The sequence below is a fragment of the Myotis daubentonii genome, chromosome X, assembly GCF_963259705.1.
Source record: "Myotis daubentonii chromosome X, mMyoDau2.1, whole genome shotgun sequence".
Taxonomy (NCBI): Eukaryota; Metazoa; Chordata; class Mammalia; order Chiroptera; family Vespertilionidae; genus Myotis; species Myotis daubentonii.
Window position 1 is genome coordinate 97,438,774 of NC_081861.1, and position 27,181 is coordinate 97,465,954.

Below are 27,181 nucleotides of genomic sequence, written 5' to 3' on the forward strand. Positions count from 1 at the left end.
GGCGTTAACCTATGCCGCCATCTTGGTTCTCGCATTTTCTAATCATATTCATTGATGCAGAAAAAGCATTTTACAAAATCCAACACCCTTTCTTGATAAAAACTCTAAGCAAGGTGGGAATAGAAGGATTATACCTCAACATAATAAATGCCATATATGACAAACCCACAGCAAACATCATACTCAATGGACAAAAACTAAAACCATCTCCCCTAAGAACAGGACCAAGACAGGGATGCCCACTCTCACCACTCCTGTTCGACATAGTACTGGAAGTGCTAGCCATTATGATCAGGTTAGAAGAAGAAATAAAAGGCATCAAAATTGGAAAGGAGTAAGTAAAACTGTCATCATTTGCAGATGACATAATATTGCACGTAGAAAACCTCAAAGACTACATCAAAAAACTACTAGACTTAATAAATGAATTCGACAATGTAGCAGGATACTAAATTAACAGCTTTTCTATACACCAATAATGAACTCACAGAAAGACAAACCAAAAAAACCAATCCTATTTACAATTGCAACAACAAAAATTAAGATACCTAAGAATAAATTTAACCAAGTAGATAAAGGACCTGTACTCAGAAATTGTCCGGACACTGAAGAAAGAGATAGAGGAAGACAATAACAAATGGAGGAATACATCATGTTCATGGATTGGTAGTATCAACATCATTAAAATGTCCATACTACCCAAAGAAATCTATAGATTCAATGAGATCCCCATTAAAATACCAACGGCATATTTCACAGACCTAGAACGTACTCTCCAAAAATTCATCTGGAATAAAAAAGACCCCGAATAGCTGCAGCAATCTTGAGAAAGAACAAAGTAGGTAGGATCTCAATACCAGATATCAAGCTGTATTACAAAGCCACTGTTCTCAAAACTGCCTGGCACTGGCACAGGAACGGAGATATAGATCAATGGAATAGAATAGAGAGCCCAGAAATCGGCCCAAACCAATATGCTCAATTAATATTCGACAAAGGAGGCAACAACATACAATAGAGCCAAGATAGTCTCTTCAATAAATGGTGTTGGGAAAATTGGACAGATACATGCAAGAAAATGGAACTAGACCACCAACTTACACCATACACAAAAATAAACTCAAAATGGATAAAGGACTTAAATGTAAGATGGGAAACCATAAAAATCTTAGAAGAAGCCATAGGCACCAAAACAGCAGAGATTTGTTGTAGCAATATCTTTACTGATACAGCTCCCAGGACAATGGAAACTAAGGAGAAAATAAACAAATGGGACTACTTCAAAATAAAAAGCCTCTGCACAGCAAAAAAAACAAACAAACAAACAAAAAACCATCAGCAAAACAACAAGAAAGTCCACTGCATGGGAGAACATATTTGCCAATGTCATCTCTGATAAGAGTTTAATCACCAAAATTTACAGGGAACTCATACAACTTAACAAAAGGAAGATAAACAATCCAATCAAAAAATGGGCAAGGGACCTAAATAGACACTTTTCAAAAGAGGACATTCAGGAAGCCAAGAGACATATAAAAACATGCTCAAGTCACTGATCATCTGAGAGATGCAAATCAAAACAACGAGGTACCATTTCACACCTGCCATAATGGCTATCATCAACAAATCAACAAATGACAAGTGCTGGTGAGGATGTGGAGAAAAAGGAACCCTCGTACACTGCTGGTGGGAATGCAGACCGGTGCAGCCACTGTGGAAAACAGTATGGCGTTTTCTCAAAAAATTAAAAATGGAACCTCTATTTGACCCAGAAATCCCACTTCTATCAATGTATCCCAAGAAAACAGAAACACCAATCAGAAAGGACATATGAACCCCTGTGTTCATAACAGCACAATTTACAATAGCTAAGATCTGGAAACAACCTAAATGCCCATCAGCAGATGAGTGTATTAGAAAACCGTGGTACATCTATACAATGGAATACTATGCTGCTGTAAAAAAAGAAGAAATTCTTACCATTTGCAACAGCATGGATGAAAGTGGAGAACATTATGCTAAGTGAAATAAGCCAGTCAATGAAAGAAAAAATACCACATGATCTCCCTCATTTGTGGAATATAAAGAACATTATAAACTGATTAATAAAAATAGATACAGAGGCAAAGAAGCATCGAACAGACTGTCAAACTAAAGCGGGAAGGCAGGGAAGGGTTGTGGGAGGTAAGAGATCAACTGAAGGACTTTTATGCATGCATATAAGCATAACCAATGGACACAAGACATTGGGGGGGTGGGAGTCTGTGGTCATGTGCCAGGGTGTAGGAGAGGCCAGGGGGAGGGAGGTCAATGGGAAAAAAAAGAGACATATGTACTACTATTTGTAATACATTAAACAATAAAATAAAATTTTAAAAAGTGTAGGATGTGCTAAATATTTTGGTGAAGATAACCTTATACCATAAATTAAACATTAATTTTTTATCATTAAAGTAAAATAAAAGTTAAGGAAAAAAGCAGAACAAAAGGAAAAGGAATGAAAAAAAAAAAAAGGAGTGTGTGTCTCAGCATGGTTTAGTGCCTGCTGCAATCTCCCTTTGGAAATGGTGCTTATGGAGTTTATTGGCTCCTTCTCCAATGTTCCCTGAATCTGGCCACTTAGTTTTTTTTGAGACACTTTAGAATGACTCTGGTGCAGGTCAACATAAGACACTAGAGGCCCAGTGCACAAAATTCTTGCACATGGAGAGGGGTCCCTCAGCCCACCTGCACCCTCTTGCAATCCGGTACTGCTGGCTCCTAACTGCTCACCTGCCTGCCTGATCTCCCCTAACCACTCTGCCTGCCTGTCTGATCACCCCTAACTGCTCGCCTACCTGCCTGATTGCCCCTAACTGCCTCTGCCTCAGCCCCCGCTGCTGCAGCTTCATCCAGAATGATGTCCAGAAGGTAGTTCGGCTGTCCAGTCTAATTAGTATATTATGCTTTTATTATTATAGATTGTCCTTGCCATCCTTCAGCAACATGTTTGAAGCTACAAGCAATCCACAGTTTGTGGCTGTTGTAGCTGCCTCTGCTGGGCACAAGTGCACCTGGGTAAGAACAAACTGCATTCCAAGGCTGACTTCTGTTAGCACCAAGCTGAGGGGTTGTCAGCGAAAGTCCCAAGGAACCCCAAAATCCACTTCTACTGCTTAGGCCTGATGGCTGTCTGTTAAGCTCAGTCACTGAAAGACCTCTGTTGGATTTCCTAAGATCGGGCTGGTTGAACTCTTGTGATGCAGAGGTGCTGTTCAGGTTTTAGGGAAGGTGGTAAGTAGGGTCCCTGCCCAATAGCCAAACAATTGAGTCTGTCCTGGATTTTGCCCTGACCTTAACAGGGCTGAGCCCCTAGTAGTCAGCTGGGTGGGGCCTCTAGAGCCCAGATGTTGGGTCTGCCTGAAGCTGGAAACATGGGAGGGTGGTTCTATTGCATCTCTCATGAAGGGGAAGCACCAGTTAAGTTCACAGGAAAGTAGGGAGTGTGACTCCACCCCAAAGCCAGTCACTGACACCCCCTGTGTCTGAATTTCTATACCCTGGCCAGTGCAGCCAACTCCTCAACAGCTCCTAAGCATTGCAGGGTGGGGCAAGAGTAATTCCAGAGGATGGGGTAATTGCTTTCTCCCAAGCTGATGCTGCTCAGAGGTGAGTGCTCCACCCAAGAAAGATAGCAATTGCAGTATGGCAGAATAACTAAATACAGGGGTCCTGGCAGCTGTATTCCAGCCTGTTCCCCAAAGCCTCAAACCTAAGACTCTCCTCAGGCACACCTAGTCTTCTCCCCACTCCCTCCACCAGAACCAGGTTGAGTGGTGAGTGGCTGGGAACAAAATTTTGGGCATTGGCCCTTTAAGGGTGTGCCCATGTCTTCCATGGATTCTGTCTCTTCTTTGTAGACAAATCCTGCTGCTTTTCACAGCAAGATGTTATGTGGGAACACCTTCCTGGCTCTGGTGCTCTCAGTTAGAGAGCCTGGCCTGGGGTTTAGGTCCCACACTTCTTAGGGGGAACATCCCACAGCTGAAATATCCCTCCACCACCTGTTGGAGTGTGGCCAGCACTTTGCACATCACCAACCTTCCTACCAGTCTGAATGTGGCTTCTTCTGTAAATCCTTCCTTATAAGACTCCTCTTCAGCTAGTCTTCAGTTGGATATTCAGGATAATTATTTAAATTTCATTTTATTTCCCGTTTGATAATTTGAGATGATTGCAACTTTCACCTACTTCACCACCATCTTGAAAGTTCCTCTTGATTTTATATCTGAATATTCCATCCATTGTTAAAAGTCAGATTTTGCAGTCCCCTACTATTATTGAATCACTATTTCTCCCTTCAGTACTATTAATAATTTTTATATATTTAAATAATCCAATGTTTGGTGACTATATACTGTATTTACAGCTGTTATATCTTCTCGATAAATTTACCCCTTTACCTTTGTATAATGACTTTCTTTGTTTCCTGTAACAGTTGTTGACTTAAACTCTATTTTGCCTGGTATAAGTACAGCAACCTTTTTTCTCATTTGGCTCCCATTTTCATGGAATATCTTTCTTCATCCCTTTATTGTCAGCTAATGTGCATCTTTAAACCTGAAATGATTTTTTATAGGCAACAAGTAGTTGTGTCTTTTTTTTTTAATTCAGTCAGTCACTCTACATCTTTTGATTGGATAATTTAAATCCATTCACATTTAAAGTAGTCATATACTATAAACAATACTGTACTATTTAGTTAATTGTTTTATGGCTGTTTTGTAGTTCCTATTTTCCTTTCTTCAATTTTGCTGATTTCCATTCTTGTTTGAATATTTTCTGTAGTGGTGTGCTTTTATTTCTTTCTCTTTTATCTTTTGTGTACCTAGAGGGTTATTTTTTATTGTGGTTACTATGGAGCTTACAAAAAATCTTATATTTATAAAATTCTATTTGAAGCTTGTAAAAGTTAATTTCAATTGCATACAGAAGCACTGACATACTTTCTCCCAAACATTTTATGTTTTTGATTTCATAATTTATCTTTTTATAGTATGTCCATTACCAAATTATTTTAAATATATATATTTTTATTGATTTTTTATAGAGACAAAGTGAGAGGGATAGAGAGTCAGAAACATCGATGAGAGAGAAACATCGATCAGCTGCCTCCTGCACACTCCCTACTGGGTATGTGCCAGCAACCAAGGTACATGCCCTTGACTGGAATTGAACCTGGGACCCTTCAGTCCACAGGCCAACGCTCTATCCACTGAGCCAAACCGGTTAGGGCCCAAATTATTTTAGCAAAGTTATTTTTAACATTCTGTCTTTTTAACCTTTATACTAGAGTTAGAAATGATTTATCCACCACCTTTATAGTATTGGACTATTTTAAGTTGGCCTATATACTAACTGTTACTAGTGGGATTTTAACATTTATGTTTTCATGTTACAAATTTTTGTCTTTTTATTTCAGCTTGAAGAACTCCCCTCAACATTTCTTGTAAGGCAATTTTCCTGATTATACTAGTAAACTCCATCATGTTTTGATTTCTTAGTTGTTTGGTTTTTGGTTGCCAAGTCTGTCTTTCATTTCTGAAAGATGTTTCTGTTGGGCAAAGCAATCTCTGTTGGCACTTTTTCTACCAGCAATTTTCATATATATATTCTCATTCTATTGTTTCTTGCAATGTATCTGTTGAGAAATTGTTACAGAGTAGAAAAATTTTTTAGGCCTGCTTGATTACCTAGCCACCTCAGCCACTTGACAGCCTGTGCAAAGTTTCTAGGAACTGAGCTCACACACCTGAGCAACGGCCTACAAAGCACAGACAGATCAAAATTAAGAATAGTCCTGACCTTTAAGTTACCCAGAAATGAATAACAGGAGGATGATGAATAGCTTGGCTAAAACTACGCAATTAGCTCTTGTAACTTGGTTTTGCTTGCTATGGGAACCTGAATATGGATGTAGTTGTACCCTTTTAATATTGGACTCTGCAGATGGTCGGGGCCGCTTCTCTTTTGGGCTTCCCGAGTGGAGGAGCGGACACTGGCCAGTCAATAAAGGCTCTCTAAATTTTAATCAGTCTGAAATTCTGGTCTTTCTGTCACTCGCGCTCCACAACAAAATCCACTGATAGCCTTATGGTGGTTCCCTTGTAAGTGAACAGCCATTTTTATCTTGCTGCTTTCAAAATTCTCTTTGCCTTTGATTTTTGAAAGTTTGATTGTAATGTGTTCTCATAAAGTCCACTTTTGTTTGAAACTGTTTGGAGACTTCAGAGCATTATGTACCTGTATGACAAAATCTCTCCTCAAATTTGGGGAGTTTTCAGCCATTATTTCTTTTTTTTAAAATATATTTTATTGAGTTTTTACAGAGAGGAAGGGAGAAGGATAGAGAGTTAGAAACATCAATGAGAGAGAAACATCGATCAGCTGCCTCCTGCACACCTCCCACTGGGGATGTGCCCGCAACCAAGGTACATGCCCTTGACTGGAATCGAACCCAGGACCTTTCAGTCCACAGGCAGACGCTCTATCCACTGAGCCAAACCAGTCACGGCCCATTATTTCTTTAAATAGGCTTTATGCCCATTCCTCCCTTCTCCTTCTTTTATTCCCACAATGCATATATTCTTTTGTCTGATGGTGTCCCACAGTTCTCATGAACTATTTCACTTTCATTCTTTTTTTCCCCCCAACTGGGTAATTTCAAATTACCTATCTTTGAGTTTGCAGATTCTTTCTTCATCTTGATAAAGTCTCTTACTGGTGTTCTCTATGTAGTTCTCCATTTTACTCATTGTACTTTCCAGTTCCAAAAATTCTGTTTGATGCTTTTTAATGATTTTTTTGTATACCTTCTTTTTTTTGTTCATATATTCTTTTCTTAAGTTTGTTGAGTTGTCTATCTATGTTCTCTTATAATTTTCTGAGCTTATTTAAAACAATTATTTGGAGGTTTGTTTTTTTCCCTGAAGATCTCCATGAATTTTCAGTTGGTTACTAGGATATTTGTACTCCTCAGGTGGTGTAGTTTTTCCTTGAGTTTTTGTGTTTCTTGAAGCTTTGTATTGATGTGTGAATGTTTCACGGAGCAGTCACCTTTTCCTGATTTTAAGGAATGGTTTCAGTGGGGAAATACCTTCACCTGTGGGTGGATGCAAAGGTGCTAGCTGAGTGGGATGAGGCAGTTCCAGCTCCAGGGAAGGTGTAGTGTAATAGTCTTTGTAAAGCTCTTTCAGCTGTCATCAGCATCATCAAAGACTGAAGGTGTCCTCAGTGACCAAGACTGCATGTGTATGAAGCAGCCATGAGATCTGTGAGGCTCTTTAGTAGTAAAGGCTGCTACTGTCCTCTTGATCTCTCTCTTTTTAAAAAATGTTACATCAGTACAGACAGAAACTAGACACAGAACCTAGAGACAGAAGAAGTTTGTTGGAGAGAACATGGCAAAAGATCCTGGACAGAAACTGGCCTCAGAACCTAGAGACAGAACCTAGCGAGAGAACATGGCAAAAGATCCTGGACAGAAACTGGCCTCAGAACCTAGAGACAGAACCTAGCAAGAGAACCTGGCTGAAGAACCTAGAGACATAACCTGGCTACAGAACCTGGATAGAACATGGCAAGAGAACCTGACTAGAACCTGGTGACAGAACCTGGCTGGAGAACCTAGCGAGGGAACATGGCTGCAGAACCTGGCTGGAGAACCTGGACAGAACCTGGCTGGAGAACCTAGCAAGGGAACATGGCTACAGAACCTGGCTGGAGAACCTAGCAATGGAACATGGCTACAGAACCTGGCGGGAGAACCTGGAGAACCTGGCTGGAGAACCTAGCAAGAGAACATGGACACAGAACCTGGCTGGAGATCCTAACCAGAACTTCGCTGGAGATCCTGACCAGAACCTGGCTAGAGATCCTGGCTAGGCTGCTGATCAACTGAACGCTGCCTCTGTGTCGTTCCTTCTTTGCTGACTCCGTCCACACCTTTGGGGACCCCTGGACAACCCCAGCAGCCAAGATGCTGACTTGACTTAAATGTTTGTTTGTTTATTTGTTTATTTCAAACCATTTAAAAATGTTAAAACAAGAAAATATATCTTGCCAAAAGCCTATACAGTCAAATTTTTGCAGAAATTAATCTATATAATTGAAAACCATTTAAGGAAACTCTAGCAAATGACACAGATATTGAAAATAATATCAAATAGAATTAAATTATTGTAGAAAAGGAAAATTTGGATGTCTTCCTGCAATATGTCAAAATGTAATTTATTCTTGAAAACTAGGCTCAAGCATGGTGACCTTGAGGTATATTTAAAAATGAAGATTAAAAAATTTCTTTCCTTCCTCTCAACTTTCTGGCAGTCCTTTCTGCCCTCCCTTTGGATTCTCATCCTCATGTAAAACATGATAAAAATGTAGAAAAAATCTAGAACAGCACTATCCCATCGGGAACCAAATTAAAATTTGATAGTAGCCACATTAAAAAGAAATACTAGTAGGTGAAAGCCATTTAACAGTATATTTTGTTTTACCTAATATATTTTAAATTTTATCACTTCAAATTCATTAAGGAGATTAAAAAAATGTTATATCAGTACAGCGAAACTTAATTTCAAGAGACACTGAATGCCATTAGTTTATATATTATTAGTTTATTATAAACAAGACTCATAAATTGTTTATATGATTGAAGATTTCAGAACTTCAATGGAATGGGCAGCTTCAGGTGCTGCCATTTCAATAGTTCTTCATTTCAGTCTACAGGCTTTGCAAGAATGTTACCATTTCTAAATAACAAACAATCTTTGTCATCTGGAACTACTTTGGTGCCGCCATATTCTGGAAGAAAAAAATGTTATCTTCAACTTTCATGCTAACTGGTTGAATCTCTCCACCCTTTCCTTTGGAGGGCAATCCAACAGCTACTACTGTTGCTTGCAAGACTTTCCTTGAGATTTTTCTGAATGCACAATGCCTACTTTGGTTACAGTTTCCACAGCACTTCTTTCAACTAATACTCAGTCCAAGAGGGGAAGAAACTTTCTAAACATCTGTCCTGCCATGACTCCTGCCTCCACAGTTTGAACTCTGGTGTAATGCTGTGGCTGCAAAGTTTTATCACCCATGGTGGAAATCATGGCTGAGGGAATCCTTTGAGCCATTTACAGTAGCTATGTCAATGAAATTTGATGTATGGGTGACCATGGAGTGCCCACGGGGTCAGACTGGATTGGAGGCATACATGAAGCTACTGGAGTGGCTCTTGGTCTGGGGCAGTGTTGGTACTAGTGCCTGTGGTACAGGCACTCACACTGCAGTGTTGGCAATAGTGTATGAGGTAAAGATGCTTGGGAAGCAGCCACACAACCTAGGTACAGAACTCAGGCTCACACAGAGCTACAGAGGCTCTGTGGTCTAAGGCATAGACTCCATTGACTTAGATGAATACATTTGCAGAGAAGGTATATGTGGTGAATAAATGAGTCTGCTATGGTAGTACCTTGGGTACCTAAGTTTGGGTACAAGTGGAGAAGCTACGGTCATGTGTTCCAGAGGACAGGTGGATCCACTGAAGCAATGTTCCAGTTTCCATATTGTGAACACTTGCAAATTGGCCACAGATCCAGAGACCAGAGCAGAGGTGTGCATGAAGTGATAGTGTCACTGGTATCTGCAGCATGGGATATCCATTGGTGTCAGTGGCTCTGGTGATTGAGGTACTGGTATATGCAGAGTGGCCCTGGAGACAGGGTTTGGAACATGGACATGGGTGGAATGGCTGTGGAACTTGGGTCTGGGGCAGGTGCCCATAGCGTAGCCATGACGCTGGGGTCTAGGGCAAGCACAAGGTTGGTGGTGGCAGCCTTAGTACTGGAATGGCACAACAGTGGCTTCTTTTTCATAGAGAGGTCTCAGTAGAATCCCACTTTAAAGAGAGTCTGTGGTAGTGACGGCTGTTGCTAACTTCAATGGCAAAAGCTGCCAGTATCCTCTGTGGTGGAGGCTGCTGGGGTCTAAATCAACAAACATTTTTGGGGTCCTCTACTATTAAAGCTGTAGGAATTCATGGCTGTGCTTAGGACTATTGATATGTTCAGTGGCTAAAGCTGCCAGGGTCCTCCACAGAGCAGACCTTGTGCCTGATGCTGTTAGCACCCACTGTTTATTTGTTCTTAGACTTTTCAATATCTCTCCATCATACTGATATCACCAGCAATCTTTCCTATGTGATCATTCTTTATTTTTTGTTCCACAGTGTTGTTGCAGCTTCTTAATTAGACACTCACTGTACCTCTACCATGGCTATTTTCATTCATGCATCGCTGTCATCTGGGGGGGCGGGGCAGGCTGGTATCTTCTACTCTGACATCACTCAGTAAGATCTTTATCTCTTTGTATCTTATAATAATTTTTGGCTTAAAACCTCTTTTATGTGACATTAGTATAGCTACTCTTTTTGCTCTCTTTTGGTTACTATTTGCTTGGAATAACATTTTACATCCTTTCACTTATTACCTAGTTATGTCTGGTTTTAAGTCACTCATTTGTAGACAGCATAAAGATAGGTGATGTTTATTAATTATGTAAATATCTGCCTCTCAATTGGATAGCTTAATTCATTTATATTTCAAGTAATTACTCATAAAAAAGTGCTTATACAATTTTTCTGTTCAATTTTATGAGCTTTTATCTTTTATGTTATCAATTCTTGCATTACTGCCTTCCTTCGTGTTTAATTGGATTTTTCTTGTGCACCAATTTGATTCCATTTTTAAAATATATTTTTATTGATTTCAGAGAGGAAGAGAGAGGGATAGAGAGATATAAATATCAACGGTGAGAGAGAATCATTGATTGGCTGCCTCCTGCATGCCGCACACTGGAGATCAAGCCCGCATCCCAGTCATGTGCCCTGACTGGGAATCAAACTGTGACTTTCTGGTTTATAGGTCACTGCTCAACCCCTGAGCCATGCTGGCTGGGATCCACTGTATTTTTTTTAATGTTTCTACTTTGGATTTGAATCTGTTTTACAGACGTCACATATTATAAGTGCCTGATATGATTACAAATTATTTGATAAAGATTATCAAATATTGCAGGAAACACTTTGATTTAATGAAGCACAATTTGAAAATGATCAATTTAACAATTCTAAATTTTTCCCAAGAGTTGTCTTCCAGAGTCTCACTGGGTTCCAAAATAATAGTTTCACAGAATGGAACTAGATGAGCTTTCAAAATTAAAATTGGTTTTTGTTTCTCTAATTATATCACCAATGCAGGCATTGGTTTCCTAGTTTAAATATATACATGGCTGGTGATTTCACAAACTCCTTCAAATAGGCAATATTACATTCATTTATCTTTATCACTAAGAGTTGTTTTTAAAGATTACACTGAATCTCCATTTTGTAGCAGAAGGCTTTTTCCTTCTCTTTTTGTCCTCATCTTGCCTTATTGGCATTTCTATTTTCCTCTGTTTTTAGCCTTTATGAAGTAAATAGAGGCCTGGTGCATGAAATTCCTGCACAGGTAGGGTCCCTAAGCCTGGCCGGCAATCAGGGTTGATTTGTGGGGCAACCAGCGGGGCAATCAGGGGGGCCCGCACTGGTACCCGCTTTGGCCGGCCTGGCACCACCTGCTCACTGGCCCTGCCCCTCCACTGCTGCATGTCACCTCCCTTTGTGGCCCATTCACCCATCGCCTGCTCCACAAGATATAGCTTGTGTCACCTCCGCTGGCACCCGCCTTAGCTGGCCTGGGGCCTGCGGGCTGGGGGTAGCTCCTGCATTGAGTGTCTGCCCCCTGGTTGTCAGTGTGCGTCATAGCTGGTCCTTCCACCATTAGGTCAATTTGCATATTAGGCTTTTATTATGTAGGATAAGATTTCTTACCTTCTGATTTGGCTGTAGAGGGAGCGTAAAAATAGACTTCCAGTAGGTCCAGGTAAAGAACACAAAGATGGCATGGTAGAATATGAGGTAGATAACTGAAATTTAAGAAAAAAGAAAATGTGTTCACACTATCCTTTTGTCCATTTCTAAGAGTTCAAAAAGACATAAAGCTCAAAATCAAATTTCCATTTTGTTTTCCTATTACCAAATTTTTTAGTATTACTATAAAATTTAAATTATTTTTCCCATGCAGTGAGAGAAAATATTATAATGCAAAATTTTGAACCAACGCTCTAACTGGTTTGGCTCAGTGGATAGAGCGTTGGCCTGCGGAGTGAAGGGTCCCAGGTTTGATTCCAGTCAAGGGCATGTAACTTGGTTGCGGGCACATCCCCAGTAGTAGGTGTGCAGGAGGCAGCTGATCGATGTTTCTCACTCATCAATGTTTCTAACTCTCTATTCCTCTCCCTTCCTCTCTGTAGAAAATCAATAAAATATATTATAAAAAAAAATTTGAACCAACGACTTTCTGGATGTTGCATGTTTGAAAAGTTGCCATGCAATTCTAAGAATAAAGAGAAAATGTCCTTTATGACAATATGGGGGAAGGTACAATAGCCAATTGTTATTAACTCTGCCACTGTGGGTGATAAAAAATGATAATAATAGTATTTTCACAGCACTATAGAGTTTACAATGTGCTTTCATAATATCTTATTTAATTTTTCATTACATTTCTGAGATTGCTGATAAAATAGGGATAGTTGATTAACTATAGGGTTAGTTGATTATGCCAGTTCACACAACTACTATATAATATAACCAGGTTTTGAAAAGTACATTTCTGCCTCTAAATCACAAGGTCTTTTCAGTAGCTCCAAAGAATACACACTATTGAAATGTGAGTTGTACCTTTAAGACAATTGTAAAAGTGGTTCACCACTGCTTTTCTTTGTATATTCTTTGCCTCCTATATGGGAAGTTTCAGTATTCTTCACAGACTTCATTATAAGATTAAAGGTTAGTTTACAGTTTAATTTCGAGTACTTGCATGGTAAGGTCTTATTACTTCCTTCTTACAAACTTTTAAAAATTGTTTTTAGAGGGAGAGGAATTGAGATAGGGAGACATCAGTGTGAGAGAGAAAAATCCATCAGTTGGTTCCCACACAAACCCCTACCAGGGGTCAAACCCACAACCTGAGTATGTACCCTGACAGGGAAATGATCCAGCGACCTTTTGATGTACCAGATGATGCTCCAACCAAATGAGCCACACCAGCCATGGCTGATTACTTCCTTTAAAAATGTTTTTAATTGCCTGGGGTGACATTGGTTAATAAATTTATATGCTTAAAGTGTACAATTCTATGATTCATTTTCTATATATTGGATTTTGCGTTTTCTTAACTTTAAGTGGTGAAAACAAGGTCTTATTACTTCAATTCATCAGAAAGACTCAAGGAAATTATGTTACAAGCATGTTAATAGGGCTGAAACTTTCATACATTATGGTTGAATTAAAAAAAAAAAAAAAGCTGGCCCTGACTGGTTTGGCTCACTGGATAGAGCATTGGGCTGTGGACTGAAAGGTCCCGGGTTCGATTCCAGTTAAGGGCATGTACCTTGGTTGCGGGCACATCCCCAGTAGGGGGTGTGCAGGAGGCAGCTGATCAATGTTTCTCTCTCATCGATGTTTCTAACTCTCTATCCTTCTCCCTTCCTCTCTGTAAAAAATCAATAAAATATATTTTTAAAAAAAGCTGTACTATCTTGGTCCAGTGCCTCAGCCCTATAGTATAGGACTTTTTTTATGTGGTTGATTTGTGTAATTAGGAAACCTCATTTTGAAATTTAAGCAAGGAAAAGTAAATATCCACCACACACAGAAGTCTAACTTTCCACATCTCCTTCTTAAGATATAATACCTGTTTGGTTTGGTGTTTGATGTGTATCATTCTGAATCTTATTTTTATATGTTTATATAAATATGTATGAACATAATACACACGGAATTTTTAATATGTTCAAAATTTTTTCACTGTATTTCTTTTGAAAAATAATATAAATACAAGGCTCAAAATTTGAAGTTGTAATTGTACAGTGAAAGTCTCCCTTCTATGTCTGTCCCTCAGCAACACAGTTTTCCTCCCTGAAAGCTAGAAATGTTACACTGACATGAGTTTATTCTGTATCATTTCAAATTTTATATATAAAAGCACCCAAAGAGTGTGCTTTTTTCACACAAGTAGCAGTATTCTACATATAGTTTTTCACCTTCATTCATTTTTATTTACTATAAGTTGGATATCATTCATTTAATATAACTTAGAGTGAGTGAACTTCCTCATTCTCATTTTTAAAAGTTGTATGGGGACCCAAGATGGCAGCAGAGTAGGTAGATGTTACATTTACCCTCCATAATACCAAACTGGAATTACAACTAAAATATAGAACAATCAACATGAATAACCAAATGAAGACTAGCTGAACAGAAGTCTTATAATGAAGGATTTATAGAAGGAGTCACATTGTGACAGAAAGAGTGGAGATGAGAAAAGGGCCAGCATCACTCCCATAGGCAGCAGCTGTGATCCTGGAAGGATATCTCAGCTGCAAAGGTTCCCACTGAGAAATGAAGGGTCTCAACCCCATGCCAGAATCCCAAGTCCAGAGCACCAGAGCCCACATAACTTCTAGCTATGCAAATCAGTGGGGCATTCTGTCAGTCACGGAGAGACAGGTCACTACAAAAAACACAGGGGCGCTCTTAGAGGGAAAACACATGAAATCTCATTTGCAGCCACTCACCTTGGCAAAGGGGTCTAGAGTTTTGTGAGGTTTGTGGCTCTGGGGAAAGAGTTCAAGGGAAAGCTGCCAGGATCTTTGTCCTGAGTCCCTCTACCACACTGCAGATGCCATACTTCTTGCGTGGAGAATTCTCCTCATTATGGGATCAGCCTGGGAGAATGAAATACCTTCACCTTCTAAACTCCCTGTCACCTCATCCTGTGGTGCTCAAACCCTGCTAAGGAGTCAGCTGCCTGGAAAGTGGTATGGAAGTCTGAGTAGACTTAGATGGTGTCAGTGACTGAGTTTTGTGACTCTGGAGTTTGGGTCATTCCTTCCTCCTTCTCATAAGCCTGACAGATGCTCCCTCTCTCGTGAGAGATCTGCTAGTTCCACCCTCCCAATTCCTGGCAGCCCAGCCCTGATGAGATACAGCTGTTGATAAGCTCTCAAACAGACTGAGTTGTGTCTTTCAAAAAAGGGGGCCATTTTGTGCTTGCAGATCCAATGGGTGCAGAGCCCTTCTTTCACACAGCCAAATATTAGTCTCTTTAGGACTGATAAAGTCTGCTGGAAAGCCCTGATGATTTCCTGAGACCATGACCAATCACAAAGGTCTGCAGGCAACTCATGGGTAGCAGCTAGATAAGATATACCCTAGAACAGTGGTTCTCAACCTTCTGGCCCTTTAAATACAGTTCCTCATGTTGTGACCCAACCATAAAATTATTTTCGTTGCTACTTCATAACTGTAATGTTGCTACTGTTATGAATCATAATGTAAATATCTGATATGCAGGATGGTCTTACGTGACCCGTGTGAAAGGGTCGTTCGACCGCCAAAGGGGTCGCGACCCACAGGTTGAGAACCGCTGCCCTAGAACATTTGCTGAGATGCCTCAGACCTAAGAATGTCACTGAGATTTAGCCTGTATCACTCTGTTGAAAACCACTTGCAACAAATTGGTGACTCACCGAGAGAACCTTCTTCCTACAACTCAATTACCACCAGAGGCAGTTTCAGTGACTGAACCTAAGAGGCAGCTGGCAGACGAGTCAGGTGTAGGCTAATCTCAGGGTGCCTAGGGCCTTTTGCTGACCTGAACCTGGACTCAGTGCTGGTGAAAGTCAGCCTTGTTGCATAGCTTGATCCTTTTCATGCACATCCAGGACCAGTAGAGTCAGACTCAAATGGTGAATTGCTTCATAGCTCCAAACAGGTTTGCCCAGGACAAATCACATGCAGCATCTTGTATTGACCTGTTCCAGAGTCCCTCCCAAGATTGGAAGACATAGAAGATCTACCTAATACATAGAAATAAACATAGACAGGCAGCCAAAATAGGGAGACAAAGAAACCTAAAATTAAAGAACAAGAGAAATCTAAAAAAAAAGGGGGGGGGAACTAAATGAATGGAGGCAGGCAATTTACCAGATACAAAGTTCAAAAAATGGTTATAAGGATGCTCAACTAACAGTATAAACTGAAAAAAACTTAGTGAGAACTACAACAGCATGTAAAGGACATAGAAACCATAAAAAATAACCAGTCAAAAATGAAGAATACAATATGTGAAATGTACAATACACTGGAAGAAATAAGCAGTAGGTTGAATGATGCAGAGAATCAAATCACCAAATTGAAAGAGACTGGGTAGCTTAAAACACCCAATCAAAAACTAAAAAGAAAAAAATATTTTAAAAAGAGGATAGTTTAAGTGATCATTGGGACAACATGAAGCATAGCAATATGCACATCATAGGCATATCAGTGGGAGAAGAGAGGGAACAAGAGATTTAGAACATATTTAAATAAATAACGGCCCTAACTGGTTTGGCTCAGTGGATAGAGTGCTGGCCTGTGGACTGAAGGGTCCCAAGTTCGATTCCGGTCAAGGGCTTATAGCTTGGTTGTGGGCACATCCCCAGTAGGGGGTGTTCAGGAGGCAGCTGATTGATGTTTCTCTCTCATCAATATTTCTAATTCTCTATTCCTCTCCCTTCCTCTATGTGAAAAATCAATAAAATATATTTTTTTAAAAAAAGAGAAAGAAAAAGAAATAATGACTGAAAACTTCCATAACCTGGTGAAGGAAAAAGATACACAAGTCCAGGACATACAGGAAGAACCAACAAGGTGACTCCAAAGAGGCCCACACCAAGACACATCATAATTAAAATGGGAAATGATAAAACAAAGAGATAGGAGAAACCAAGATGGCGGCATAGGTAAACATCGGAGTTTGCTGCCTCGCACAACCACTTCAAAAATACAACTAAAAGACGGAATGGACATCATCCAGAACTACAGGAAGGCTGGCTGAGTGGAAATTCTACAACTAGAAGAAAAGAGAAAAGGATACCAAGACTCAGAGGAGGCACAGTGCGGAAGTAAAATACTAAGGTGCGGAGGTGCATGCCGAGCAGGCTGGTGGCTGAGGGCACGGTTGTCTTTTTCAATCTGGAGGGAGCTCCAGATTTTCAAACTGGCTCTGAGCTCCAGTTCTGGGCGAGTCTTTGGGGACCCAGACTCACATGGGAGAAGCAGGACTGTCTGGCATCGGTCGGAACTCGAGGGCAGCTTTCTCTCCGAGGGGCATGCAGCGATCACCGGGACACTGAGAAGCAGAGCCTCTGAGGCCAGGACTGAGAGCAGCCATAACTGCTTGCTCCACCCTGTGGATCCCGTGGGACCCGCCCCGTCCCACCCAAGCTCTGCACAGAGGCTTTTGCTGGGTAGCCTCAGGCAAAGGCTAGATTAGCACCTCCCTAGAGATCCAGGAGCGAGTGTCCCCAGTGGACAGAGTGGGACCATCCAGTTTGCAGCTCCTCGGACCTTTAAAGGACACACTCAGGGGGCAGACCCAGTGAGCACCAAAGCCCCATTGAAGCAAGGCTTGCCCCAGAGGGGTGTCTCCAGCACAGAAGTTCTCCCACTGCAGACACAGCTGATTCTCACAGCCAATTGGCCTGGAGGTCATTCCCTCCCTATGTTAACTACAACAATCAAGGCTTAACTACAACAACACTGTGCATAAAGACCACAAGGGGGTGCACCAAGAGTTCCCGGCCTGCAGCAGCCCAGCTCGGAGCTCCGTTTGCAATAATGTTGCAATTATAGAAGCTAAACAAAGCCCAGATAGCTGCTTTCAGTCATCAGTGAGCTCAGAGCTTAGAGCGCCAGTGATGGCAACAGAGTTTCAATTATAGAAGCTAAACAAAGCCAAGATAACCTGCTTTCAGCAGCCGAGGCCTCAAGCTGGAGCCGGCGTCAGAGCTAAAGCCAGCTCTCAGCTCCAGTGACAGCCATAGAAGGTAAATAAATCCCAGAATAAAAAAAAAAGAAAGAAAGAAAGGAGGGGTTGGGAGCTTCAGTCACCCGCCAGCTTGAAAACGGCCCTCAGCCCCTCACCCAGACTGGCCAGGCACCCCAGTGGGGACCGCCCCCAGAAGCCTCAGCAGCTGGTCTTGCCTTGCGGCCTGGGAACCACCCATCAGCGGTCCAGGCTGCAAGGCAAGGCCCGCCCCCAGAAGCCCCAGCTACTTTAAAAATAGAAGGATCTCCTTTTGAACCAATCTGTTTAGATTCATGATTAGTAAAACAATATGGAACTAATGAAATACAGTGATAGGAATTAGGAAGTGTGACCCTGAAGGTTCTGGGCATGTGAAGGGTGAGGGACAGAAGGGTACACATGGTCTTCCCTTCAGTTCTGCTGGAGAGATGAGCTCTGAGGGCCGGAGCTGCTCCATGCCCAGAGGAGGTGGGTGTGGTCAGTGGCTCTGTTACAGAGCTTCTTGCCAAGCAGAGACCTTAACCGACCCACAGGAACCTTTTTACTCCAGAAAACAGAAACAGCCAGTTCCCAATGTACATGGGAAAACCAGTGTACCCTCCTGTGCACGGTGTCCTGATGGAGTGACGGGGGAGGTGGGCGAGGGGAGTAGTGCAGAGTTGTTAGGCAGCTGGAGTGGGAGTGGAAATGCCATGAAATGTCCACAGTCCTGGATGTGCCCACGGCCTGGGCGGCTCCTCCAGGCACTGGCTGAGGGATTAGGGCTGATTCTCTCAGGAAGGGAATATTCCATGGGTGAAAGATTTACAGGCTCAGGGTGGGCCGTGTGTTAGTTTGGGGCAAATCCCTCAGCATTCCTGCTGCCAAGCCCTCAAAGGAATGAGGCAGAGGCACCCCTCACCCCAAGACCCCTTCATGGACATTTTAGCATCTACTAATCCCTTCAGGAAGACTTTCTATCCTGCAGTCCCATCCCACCCCACTGTTGCTGTTGATTTGCCAGCTGGGTCAAGCATCAAGGGGAAAGGGGGTTAATACTCACTGAAAGACTACTGATCCTACCGGGAAATCAACCTATTTACTGTACTGTTGTAAATATCATACCCTTTATATCCTGTATATTGGCTTCTTTTAAATAAAGTGAAATGTTTTAGAAAAAAGGGAAAAAAAAAAAGGCAAGGCAGGGCGGGACCCAGAAGCCGCCTGATATGGTAGTAACTATATCAGTAAGCACTCTGAAAGTCAGTGGCATAAATGCACCAACTAAAGGACAGATTATGAGGGTGAATCAAAAACAAAACCCGCTTTACATATAAAGACACATATAGATTAAAAGTAAATGAATTAAGCTGCAGCCTGTTTTGCTCAGTGGATAGAGCATTAGACCGTGGACTGAAGGGTCCCAGGTTCGATTCCAGGCAAGGGCATGTACCTCAGTTGCTGGCTTGATCCCCAGTCCCTATCAAAGCATGTGCAGGAGGCAAACAATCTATGTGTCTCTCCCTTTCCCTTCACTCTCTCTAAAATTCAATGGAAAAATATCCTTGGGTGAAGATTAACAAAAACAAAGTAAATGGATTAAGTAACATTAAAGAGATTATAAGAAAAACATGTTCCAAATTCTGTTAGTTGTATAATGGTTATGTTTAAATTATTAACACCTAAGAAATTGGGAGAAGGGTATATATAATATGCTGCAGTATTTTATAGTTTTTTTAGATGTATTATATTATTTCAAATTAAAATATTAAAAAATTTAAAAATTAATAAAATATTAATTGAAATGTATCTGCATTACATGAAAAATCTCCTAATTGCTTCTAGCATAATTTATTAAATTGTGCTTAAATTTACAAGGGTTCAATTAAAAAATATCTTAATTCTAAATGACATAATAGAAAATATATAATAGTGCAGTTATAAGCACTTATCTGAAAATACAAATTTAAAGAAGTGAATTTAAAGAAGGGATTAGCCAAAGAAAATATATGCACAACCTATGGACACAGACAACAGTAAGGTGATGGCCAGAGAGAAGTGGGGGGCAAGAGCTGGGTAGAGGGGGCAAAAGGGGGGAAATAGGGACATCCTATATAATAATAATAAAAGGCTAATATGTACATTGACTGAATGGCAGAATAACCGGTTGCTATGATGCGCACTGGCCACCAGGGGGCAGATGTTCAATGCAGGACCTGCCCCCTGGTGGTCAGTGCACTTCCATATGGGGAGTGCCACTCAGCCAGAAGCTGGCTCATGGCTGGCCAGCGCAGTGGTGGTGCCAGGAGCCTCTCCCACTTCCGCGGCAGCACTAAGAATGTCCAACTAACGGTTTAGACCTGATCCCTTGGGGGCCTAAGCCTTTAGTCGGACATCCCCAAGGGCTCCCTGGCTGCTAGAAAGATGTCTGACTGCAAGCTTAGGCCTGATCCCCTGGGGAGTGGGCCTAAGTAGACAGGTGGACATCCCCAAGGGGTCCTGGACTGTGAATGGGCGCAGGCTGGGCTGAGGGACCCCCTCCCCCCCCCCCCGAGTGCACAAATTTTTGTGCACTGGGCCTCTAGTATGTATATAAGTTCTTTGGTTACTCTCCTCCCACCTCAACCCCCTCCTTCTGAGATTCATCCATCAGTTCCATGCTTCTCTATCTGTGGATCTATTTTGTTCATCAGTTTATTTTGTTCATTAGATTTACAGCAATGTTATCATTTATAATTGAATGAGGAAAAAAGCTTTACAGACTAGAAAAAGCTAAAGGAGTTCATTATCACCAAATCAGCATTACAAAAAGTGTTAACAGCTCTTCCTTAAGAGTTATAAAGACTAAAATGTTTCCTTAGCTGGTTTGGTTCAGTGGCTAGAGTGTCTGCCTGCAGACCCAAGGGTCATGGGTTCAATTCTAGCCAAGGGCATGTATCTTGGTTGCAGGCTCCTCCCTGGCTGGGCCCTAGTTGGGGCTTGTGCAGGAGGCAACCGATTGATGTGTTTCTCTCACATCAATATTTCTCTCTGTCTTTCCCTCTCTCTTCCACTCTCTCTAAAAATAAATGTAAAAATATCCTCAGGTGAGGATTAACAACAACAACAAAGAATAAAATGTCATTAAATAAGTATCAATAATCACTTTAAATGTAAATGGCCTAAATATTCCAATAAAAAGATATTGGGTAGAGGGTCCTCCTTGGGAGGACTCTGCAGGGAATGACTGTGACACAGGGACCCAGCCACTCTGCAGCAGCATGGTGCACCTGGCCCAGCCACCACAACTCAGCACCTCAGGCTGCCCCAACCGATCACTGTGACCCATCACACCAGATCTAGTGCACTTTGCCCCACTGCTGTGGACCCCCCCCCCCGCGAAAGGCCCCACAACTGCTGTAACTCAGTGCACACAGCCCTGCCCAAGCACTTCTGGCCCCACCAATGTGACCCAGTGCACCCACCTTGCTGCTAACCTCCACAGTGGTCTGGGCCACATGACCCAACTAACAGAAGTCAGGGTAGGAAACTGAGGTGTTTGTCTGGGAGGGTACTGCTAGGACTGAGGGCCAAGTGGAAACTAAAAAAGCTGTAGATCTGTGCAACTGTTAGCAGAGAACAGGATGTGAACTGGACAGTAGGCACCAGGAAGGAAGATCAGTTCTACCTAACTGGAGTGCAGGGGAAGTACCCTTTCTCCCACCGGCAGAACGACTATTTCTGCCCTCCCTTGCAACAACCCCAGGCAAGGGGGAATAGCACTGGCCTGGAAATATGTACATATAGGTCTGGTGGTGCAGGAGAGTCAGACATTGGGCCTGATTAGACAGAGCCTGGGCAGATGCCACACCTAGAAGGGGCAAAAGGTACTGAAAATTTGGAGTGCCAAGCTAGGCTGAATTTTAACATTTTTATTTTATTTTTATTAATATTTTAAAGCCCTTCCTTCTAGTGGTGGTAGCAAAGGGGTGTAAGCAAACCAGGCAGAGCTGAGACATTGGAGGAGAACAAGGACCCGCCCATCTGTCCTGCACGCTACAGATGCCACTCGCAACATGAGTCTGTTCAAACCATCCTAACCGAGACCAGATACCCCACAGAGCTCAGTTCTGTGGAGGCAGGGAAAATGGGACAGATCAGAGACATTAAGAGTGTTATACCCAAGGCAGACCCAGTATCTGGGCTACAACCCAACAGACCCCGTGGGTCTCCACCATGGTGGGATTCAGCCAGGTTGCCCAGGACCAAGCAGAGACAGTGACTCACACTGACTGCCACCAGGGAACCTCCAAGGAGGCCCAGGACCAACACACCAAGGGGCAGAATAAACAATACCATTGCAAAATCCAGTGACCTCCACAAATAAATACCAGATCCTAACTTTATTTCTCTTCCTTATTTGCTTCCATATTCTCCTTTTTGGTTCTCCCCCTTCCAATAAATTGGGTCTCTAGCCAATTGGTACTGTTTGTTTTCTAACATTTTCTCTTTCTTTTTCAGCCTTTATTGTTGATTTGTTTTGATTTGTTTTTCATGTTTTTTGGTTTGGTGTTGTTTTGCTCTGTACACATCTGTATTACAGCTGGCACTACATGATACGAGTTGAGCCTTAGAGTCAACAAGCCTGAAGGGAGACCCCACCCTCAAATCATGCATCAGCAATCAATACCAATTATAACAGAAGAGCTAAATTAACCTGCATGAGGGACATTCCTAGTACATCGAGCTTAGTCATTCAAAGAGGCTCTACAACTAAGTCACATAAGAGACTTTCTACATAAGACCACCCCATGAAGACTGGAAAACAAAGCAGTTCTATCTAATAAAAGGAAACAAACACAAAGAGAAAGCTAAAATGGAGAAACAAAGTAACAACCCCAAAATGAAAGAAAAGGAAGATTAACCAGAAATTGATCTAAATGAAATGGTGGCAAGCAATTAGTCAGATACAGATTTCAAACTAATAGTTATAAGGATCCTCAAACATCATAGCAAGAAATACAAGTGATACAATGAAAACTATAAGAAATTTAGGAGGAAGTACATCAGAATGAAAAAAGATATAGAAATCATGAATAAGAATGATTCAGAAATAGAGAATGAAATAGCAGAAATAAAGAATACCCTGGAAGAAATCAACAGTATATTAGAAGAAGCCCTAGTCTGACCACATCACAGGGGAGATCTACCAAACATTCAGAGAACTAACACCAATCCTCCGAAAAATACTCTGAAAAATTCAAGAGTAAGGAGCACTTCTAAGCTATGTTTATGAGACCATCTAAAGTCCAAAATAAAATAATCACACTACAAAGAAAGAAAATAACAGGCTAATGTCCCTAATAAATATAGATACTAAAATGCTCAACAAAGTATTAGCAAATCACATCCAGCAATACATTGAAAAGATGATACATCATTACCAAGTTGGATTTATTTTGGGGATTCAAAATTGGTAAAATAGGAGAAACCAAGATGGCGACATAGGTAAACACTGGAGATTGCTGCCTCGCACAACCACTTCAAAAATACAACTAAAAGACGGAACGAACATCATCCAGAACCACAGGAAGGCTGGCTGAGTGGAAACTCTACAACTACAAGGGAAGAGAAAAGCATACCGAGACTCAGAGGAGGTACGGTGTGGAAGTAAAATACAGAGGTACAGAGGCGCATGCAGAGAGGGCTGGTGGCTGAGGACACGGTTGTCTTTTTCAATCTGGAGGGAGTCTCAAGCTCTGAGCACCAGTTCCGGGCGACTCTCTGGGGACCCAGACTCATACGGGAGAAGTGGGACTGTCTGGCATCCGTTGGAACTCAAGGGCAGCTTTCTCTCGGGGGGTGGGGGGGGGGGTGGGGGGAGGGGCTTGCAGCGATTGCCAGGACACTGAGAAGCAGAGCCTCTGAGGGCAGGACTGAGAGCAGCCATAACTGCTTGCTCCACCCTGTTGATCCCCTGGGACCCAGCCCTGCCCAAGAGATGCAAATAAAATCAAAATGACAATGAGGTACCATCTCACACCTGTCAGAATGGCTATCATCAACAAATCAACAAATGACAAGTGTTGGCAAGGATGCGGAGAGAAAGGAACTCTCGTGCACTGCTGGTAGGAATGCAGAGTGGTGCAGCCACTGTGGAGAACAGTATGGAGGTTCCTTAAAAAACTAAAAATGGAACTCCCATTTAACCCAGTGATCCCACTGCTAAAGGGTGTCCCAAAATTCACGCAAGAAGTAATTTTTATAGAAAACACAGATTTATGATTAAAAATTGCAAAGTTTTTATTGATTCATAAAGCATACAGTATAGGGTTATGTATGGAATAGCATATCGGGTAAATTGCTGCCACAGCTTTGCTGGCACATACACTCTTTTGTTGAAATTTTCCATGACCATTTTGCATAAATGTAGTTGAATTTCTATGAGGCTCATTTTCATCTTGATGACTTGGATAATCGACAAAATTGTCGCATTTGGGGTTCAGAAAATCCACAAGTGATTATTGAGAAACAAATGCATCCACAACGTGACATTGTTTGGTGCGGATTTTGGGCTGGAGGCATCATCGGACCATTTTACTTCAAAAATGCGGCTGCTCAGGCAATAACAGTTAATGGTGCTCGCTATTGTGACATGATAATCCAGCTTTTTTGCCTAAATTGGAGGCCATTTACCCGATATTCTATTCCATACATAACCCTATACTGTATATTTAATTAATCAATAAAAAGTTTACAATTTTTAATCATAAATCTGTGTTTTCTATCAAAATTACTTCTTGCGTGAATTTTGGGACACCCTTTAGCAGTGGGATCACTGGGTCAAATGGGAGTTCCATTTTTAGTTTTTTAAGGAAACTCCATACTGTTCTCCACAGTGGCTGCACCAGTCTGCATTCCTACCGGCAGTGAACGAGAGTTCCTTTCTCTCCGCATCCTTGCCAACACTTGTCATTTGTTGATTTGTTGATGATAGCCATTCTGAAAGGTGTGAGATGGTACCTCATTGTCGTTTTGATTTGCATCTTAGATAATTAGTGACTTTGAGCATGTTTTCATATGTCTCTTGGCCTTCCTTCTGTCTCTTTTGAAAAGTATTTATTTAGGTCTGCTGCCCATTTTTTGATTGGGCTGTTTATCTTCCGTTTGTTAAGTTGTATGAGTTCCCTGTAAATGTTGCAGATTAAACCCTTATCACTGATAACATTGGCAAATATGTTCTCCCATGCAGTGGGCTTTCTTATTGTTTTGTTGATGGTTTCCTTGCCTGTGCAAAAGCTTTTTATTTTGATGTACTGCCATTTGTTTATTTTCTCTTTAGTTTACATTGCCCTAGGAGAGCGGTTCTCAACCTGTGGGTCGCGACCCCCATGGGGGTCGAACGACCCTTTCACAGGGGTCACGTAAGACCATCCTGCATATCAGATATTTACATTATGATTCATAACAGTAGCAATATTACAGTTATGAAGTAGCAACGAAAATAATTTTATGGTTAGGTCACAACATTTGAAACTGTATTTAAAGGGCCAGAAGGTTGAGAACCACTGCCCTAGGAGCAGCATCAGTGAAGAAATTGCTTCGGCATATGTCTTAGATTTTGCTGCCTGTGGATTCCTCTGGTATTTTTATGGTTTCCCGTCTTATTTTTAAATCCTTTGATTTCATAGAAGTTATGAGTACTTTTCTATAGAAGGGTGGAAAATGAGGAATTATGAGATTAAATGACCAAGACAAAGTCATTTAGTAGATTGGTAGAATACAGGCTATCCTATTCTACCTAATAAAAGGGAAATATGCAAATTAACAATCACTCCGTCACAAAGATGGCCCGTGCCCATAGCCACAAGACGGCGGCACCCAGTCCTCTCAGCCCCGCTGGAGTCCCCCAGTCCTGCGGAGGGTGGCCACTGAGAGTGGGCAGCGTGAGCAGCCTGGTAGAGTGCTTGCTTCGTAGCTGCAGCATCAAGGCAAGCGTTCCACTCCCGGCCACAGATGGGCCTCTGGCCAGGCTGGAGCACAGAACACTTGCATAAGAAGAGAAGGAACTGGTGATCTGAGCAGTGTTGAGTGGACCCCAACTCCTAGGCAAGGTCAAGTCTGGTGGCCAGAGGGTGGAGGGGGTGGAGGATAATGTGACAGGAGGGGCTGGTGGTGGAGGCACAGGGGTGAAAGCTGGCCAAGGAATAGGAAGGAAGCCCTTTATCAGAGTTCCTGAGAACAGGGAGATGGGTTGTTTGCATTTCCCAGGCACAGATGGGCCTCTGGGCCAAGGAGAGCCTCTGGGCAGCAGGCCCGGAGCAGCCAGGCCTGGCAGAGAGCTACTGGCTCACAGTTGAGTGAGAACATAGAGATCATTTTTTTCAACTGCCTCACTTTTGACAGGTAACTGAGGCCCACAGAGTGTAAGCGAAATGGTCAGGGTACCCAGCAAATTCATAGAAATGATGGAACCAGAATCCCAGTGTCCTCACTCCCAGTCCAGAGCTCTTTCTTTCAGAGCAGTGCTTCTCAAATTTTAGTGTGCATTTAAATCAATTCAGGTGGTTATTAGAATGCAAATTCCGAAGCTCTAACCAAAGATTCTGAATCAGTAATTTGAGTTTGGTTCCAAGAATTTAGCTACTCCTACAGGTGATTCCAAGACATGTGAACTATGAGAAACAGGCCTCAGAGGTAATTTTGTTGTTTAGCTTACTATACCAAGAAGGAAGCACCTCTTCAACATTCCTGTGAGGGAATTTACCACCTCTCTGCCACATTTCACTCTGCAATAAGTGTTACTGAGTTATGGATAGGTCCCATGACTTTCAATATGTTTCTCCTTATATATGGTGTTCCTAAGCCATGATCCCAAAGTATGGAAGTCCATTCTTTTTCTGCCTTAAAATGCTAGTAACATATTTATTTATAATTAAATATTTTGTACCTAGAGTAATCACTCATAAATGGCAGAGACATCAAGTCTTTCTATATACGTGTGATGCTCTATGAGGTTTCAGATCATCACAGAAATTAAACAGTTTGTGAATTGTATCCCTGAACTGGACTACTCAATGATATTCAAATGAAATGGGAAAACATCTTTTTGTAAGCAAAGAGGCACAGTAGAGCCCTTTGCTTATTTGTTATTGATCACTGCCATGAAGCATCAGAAGCTGCTGGAGCTGGAATTACTGTATGAAAGCCAAAAGCCTTTCAAATGTATTTTTTTTCTT

At 41.8% G+C, this 27,181-nt stretch overlaps 1 protein-coding gene and 1 pseudogene across 2 annotated transcripts in view; both read right to left on the reverse strand.

Moving 5' to 3' along the window:
* Positions 1–27,181, reverse strand: part of ZDHHC15 (zinc finger DHHC-type palmitoyltransferase 15) — a 384,007-nt gene that overhangs the window by 290,542 nt on the left and 66,284 nt on the right. For both annotated transcript variants that reach the window (XM_059679681.1, XM_059679680.1), the window contains exon 3: positions 11,900–11,994. In XM_059679681.1, coding sequence (XP_059535664.1) covers positions 11,900–11,994 — 95 coding nt within the window. The remainder of the gene's footprint in view (positions 1–11,899; positions 11,995–27,181) is intronic.
* Positions 8,671–9,183, reverse strand: LOC132224477 (10 kDa heat shock protein, mitochondrial-like; annotated as a pseudogene).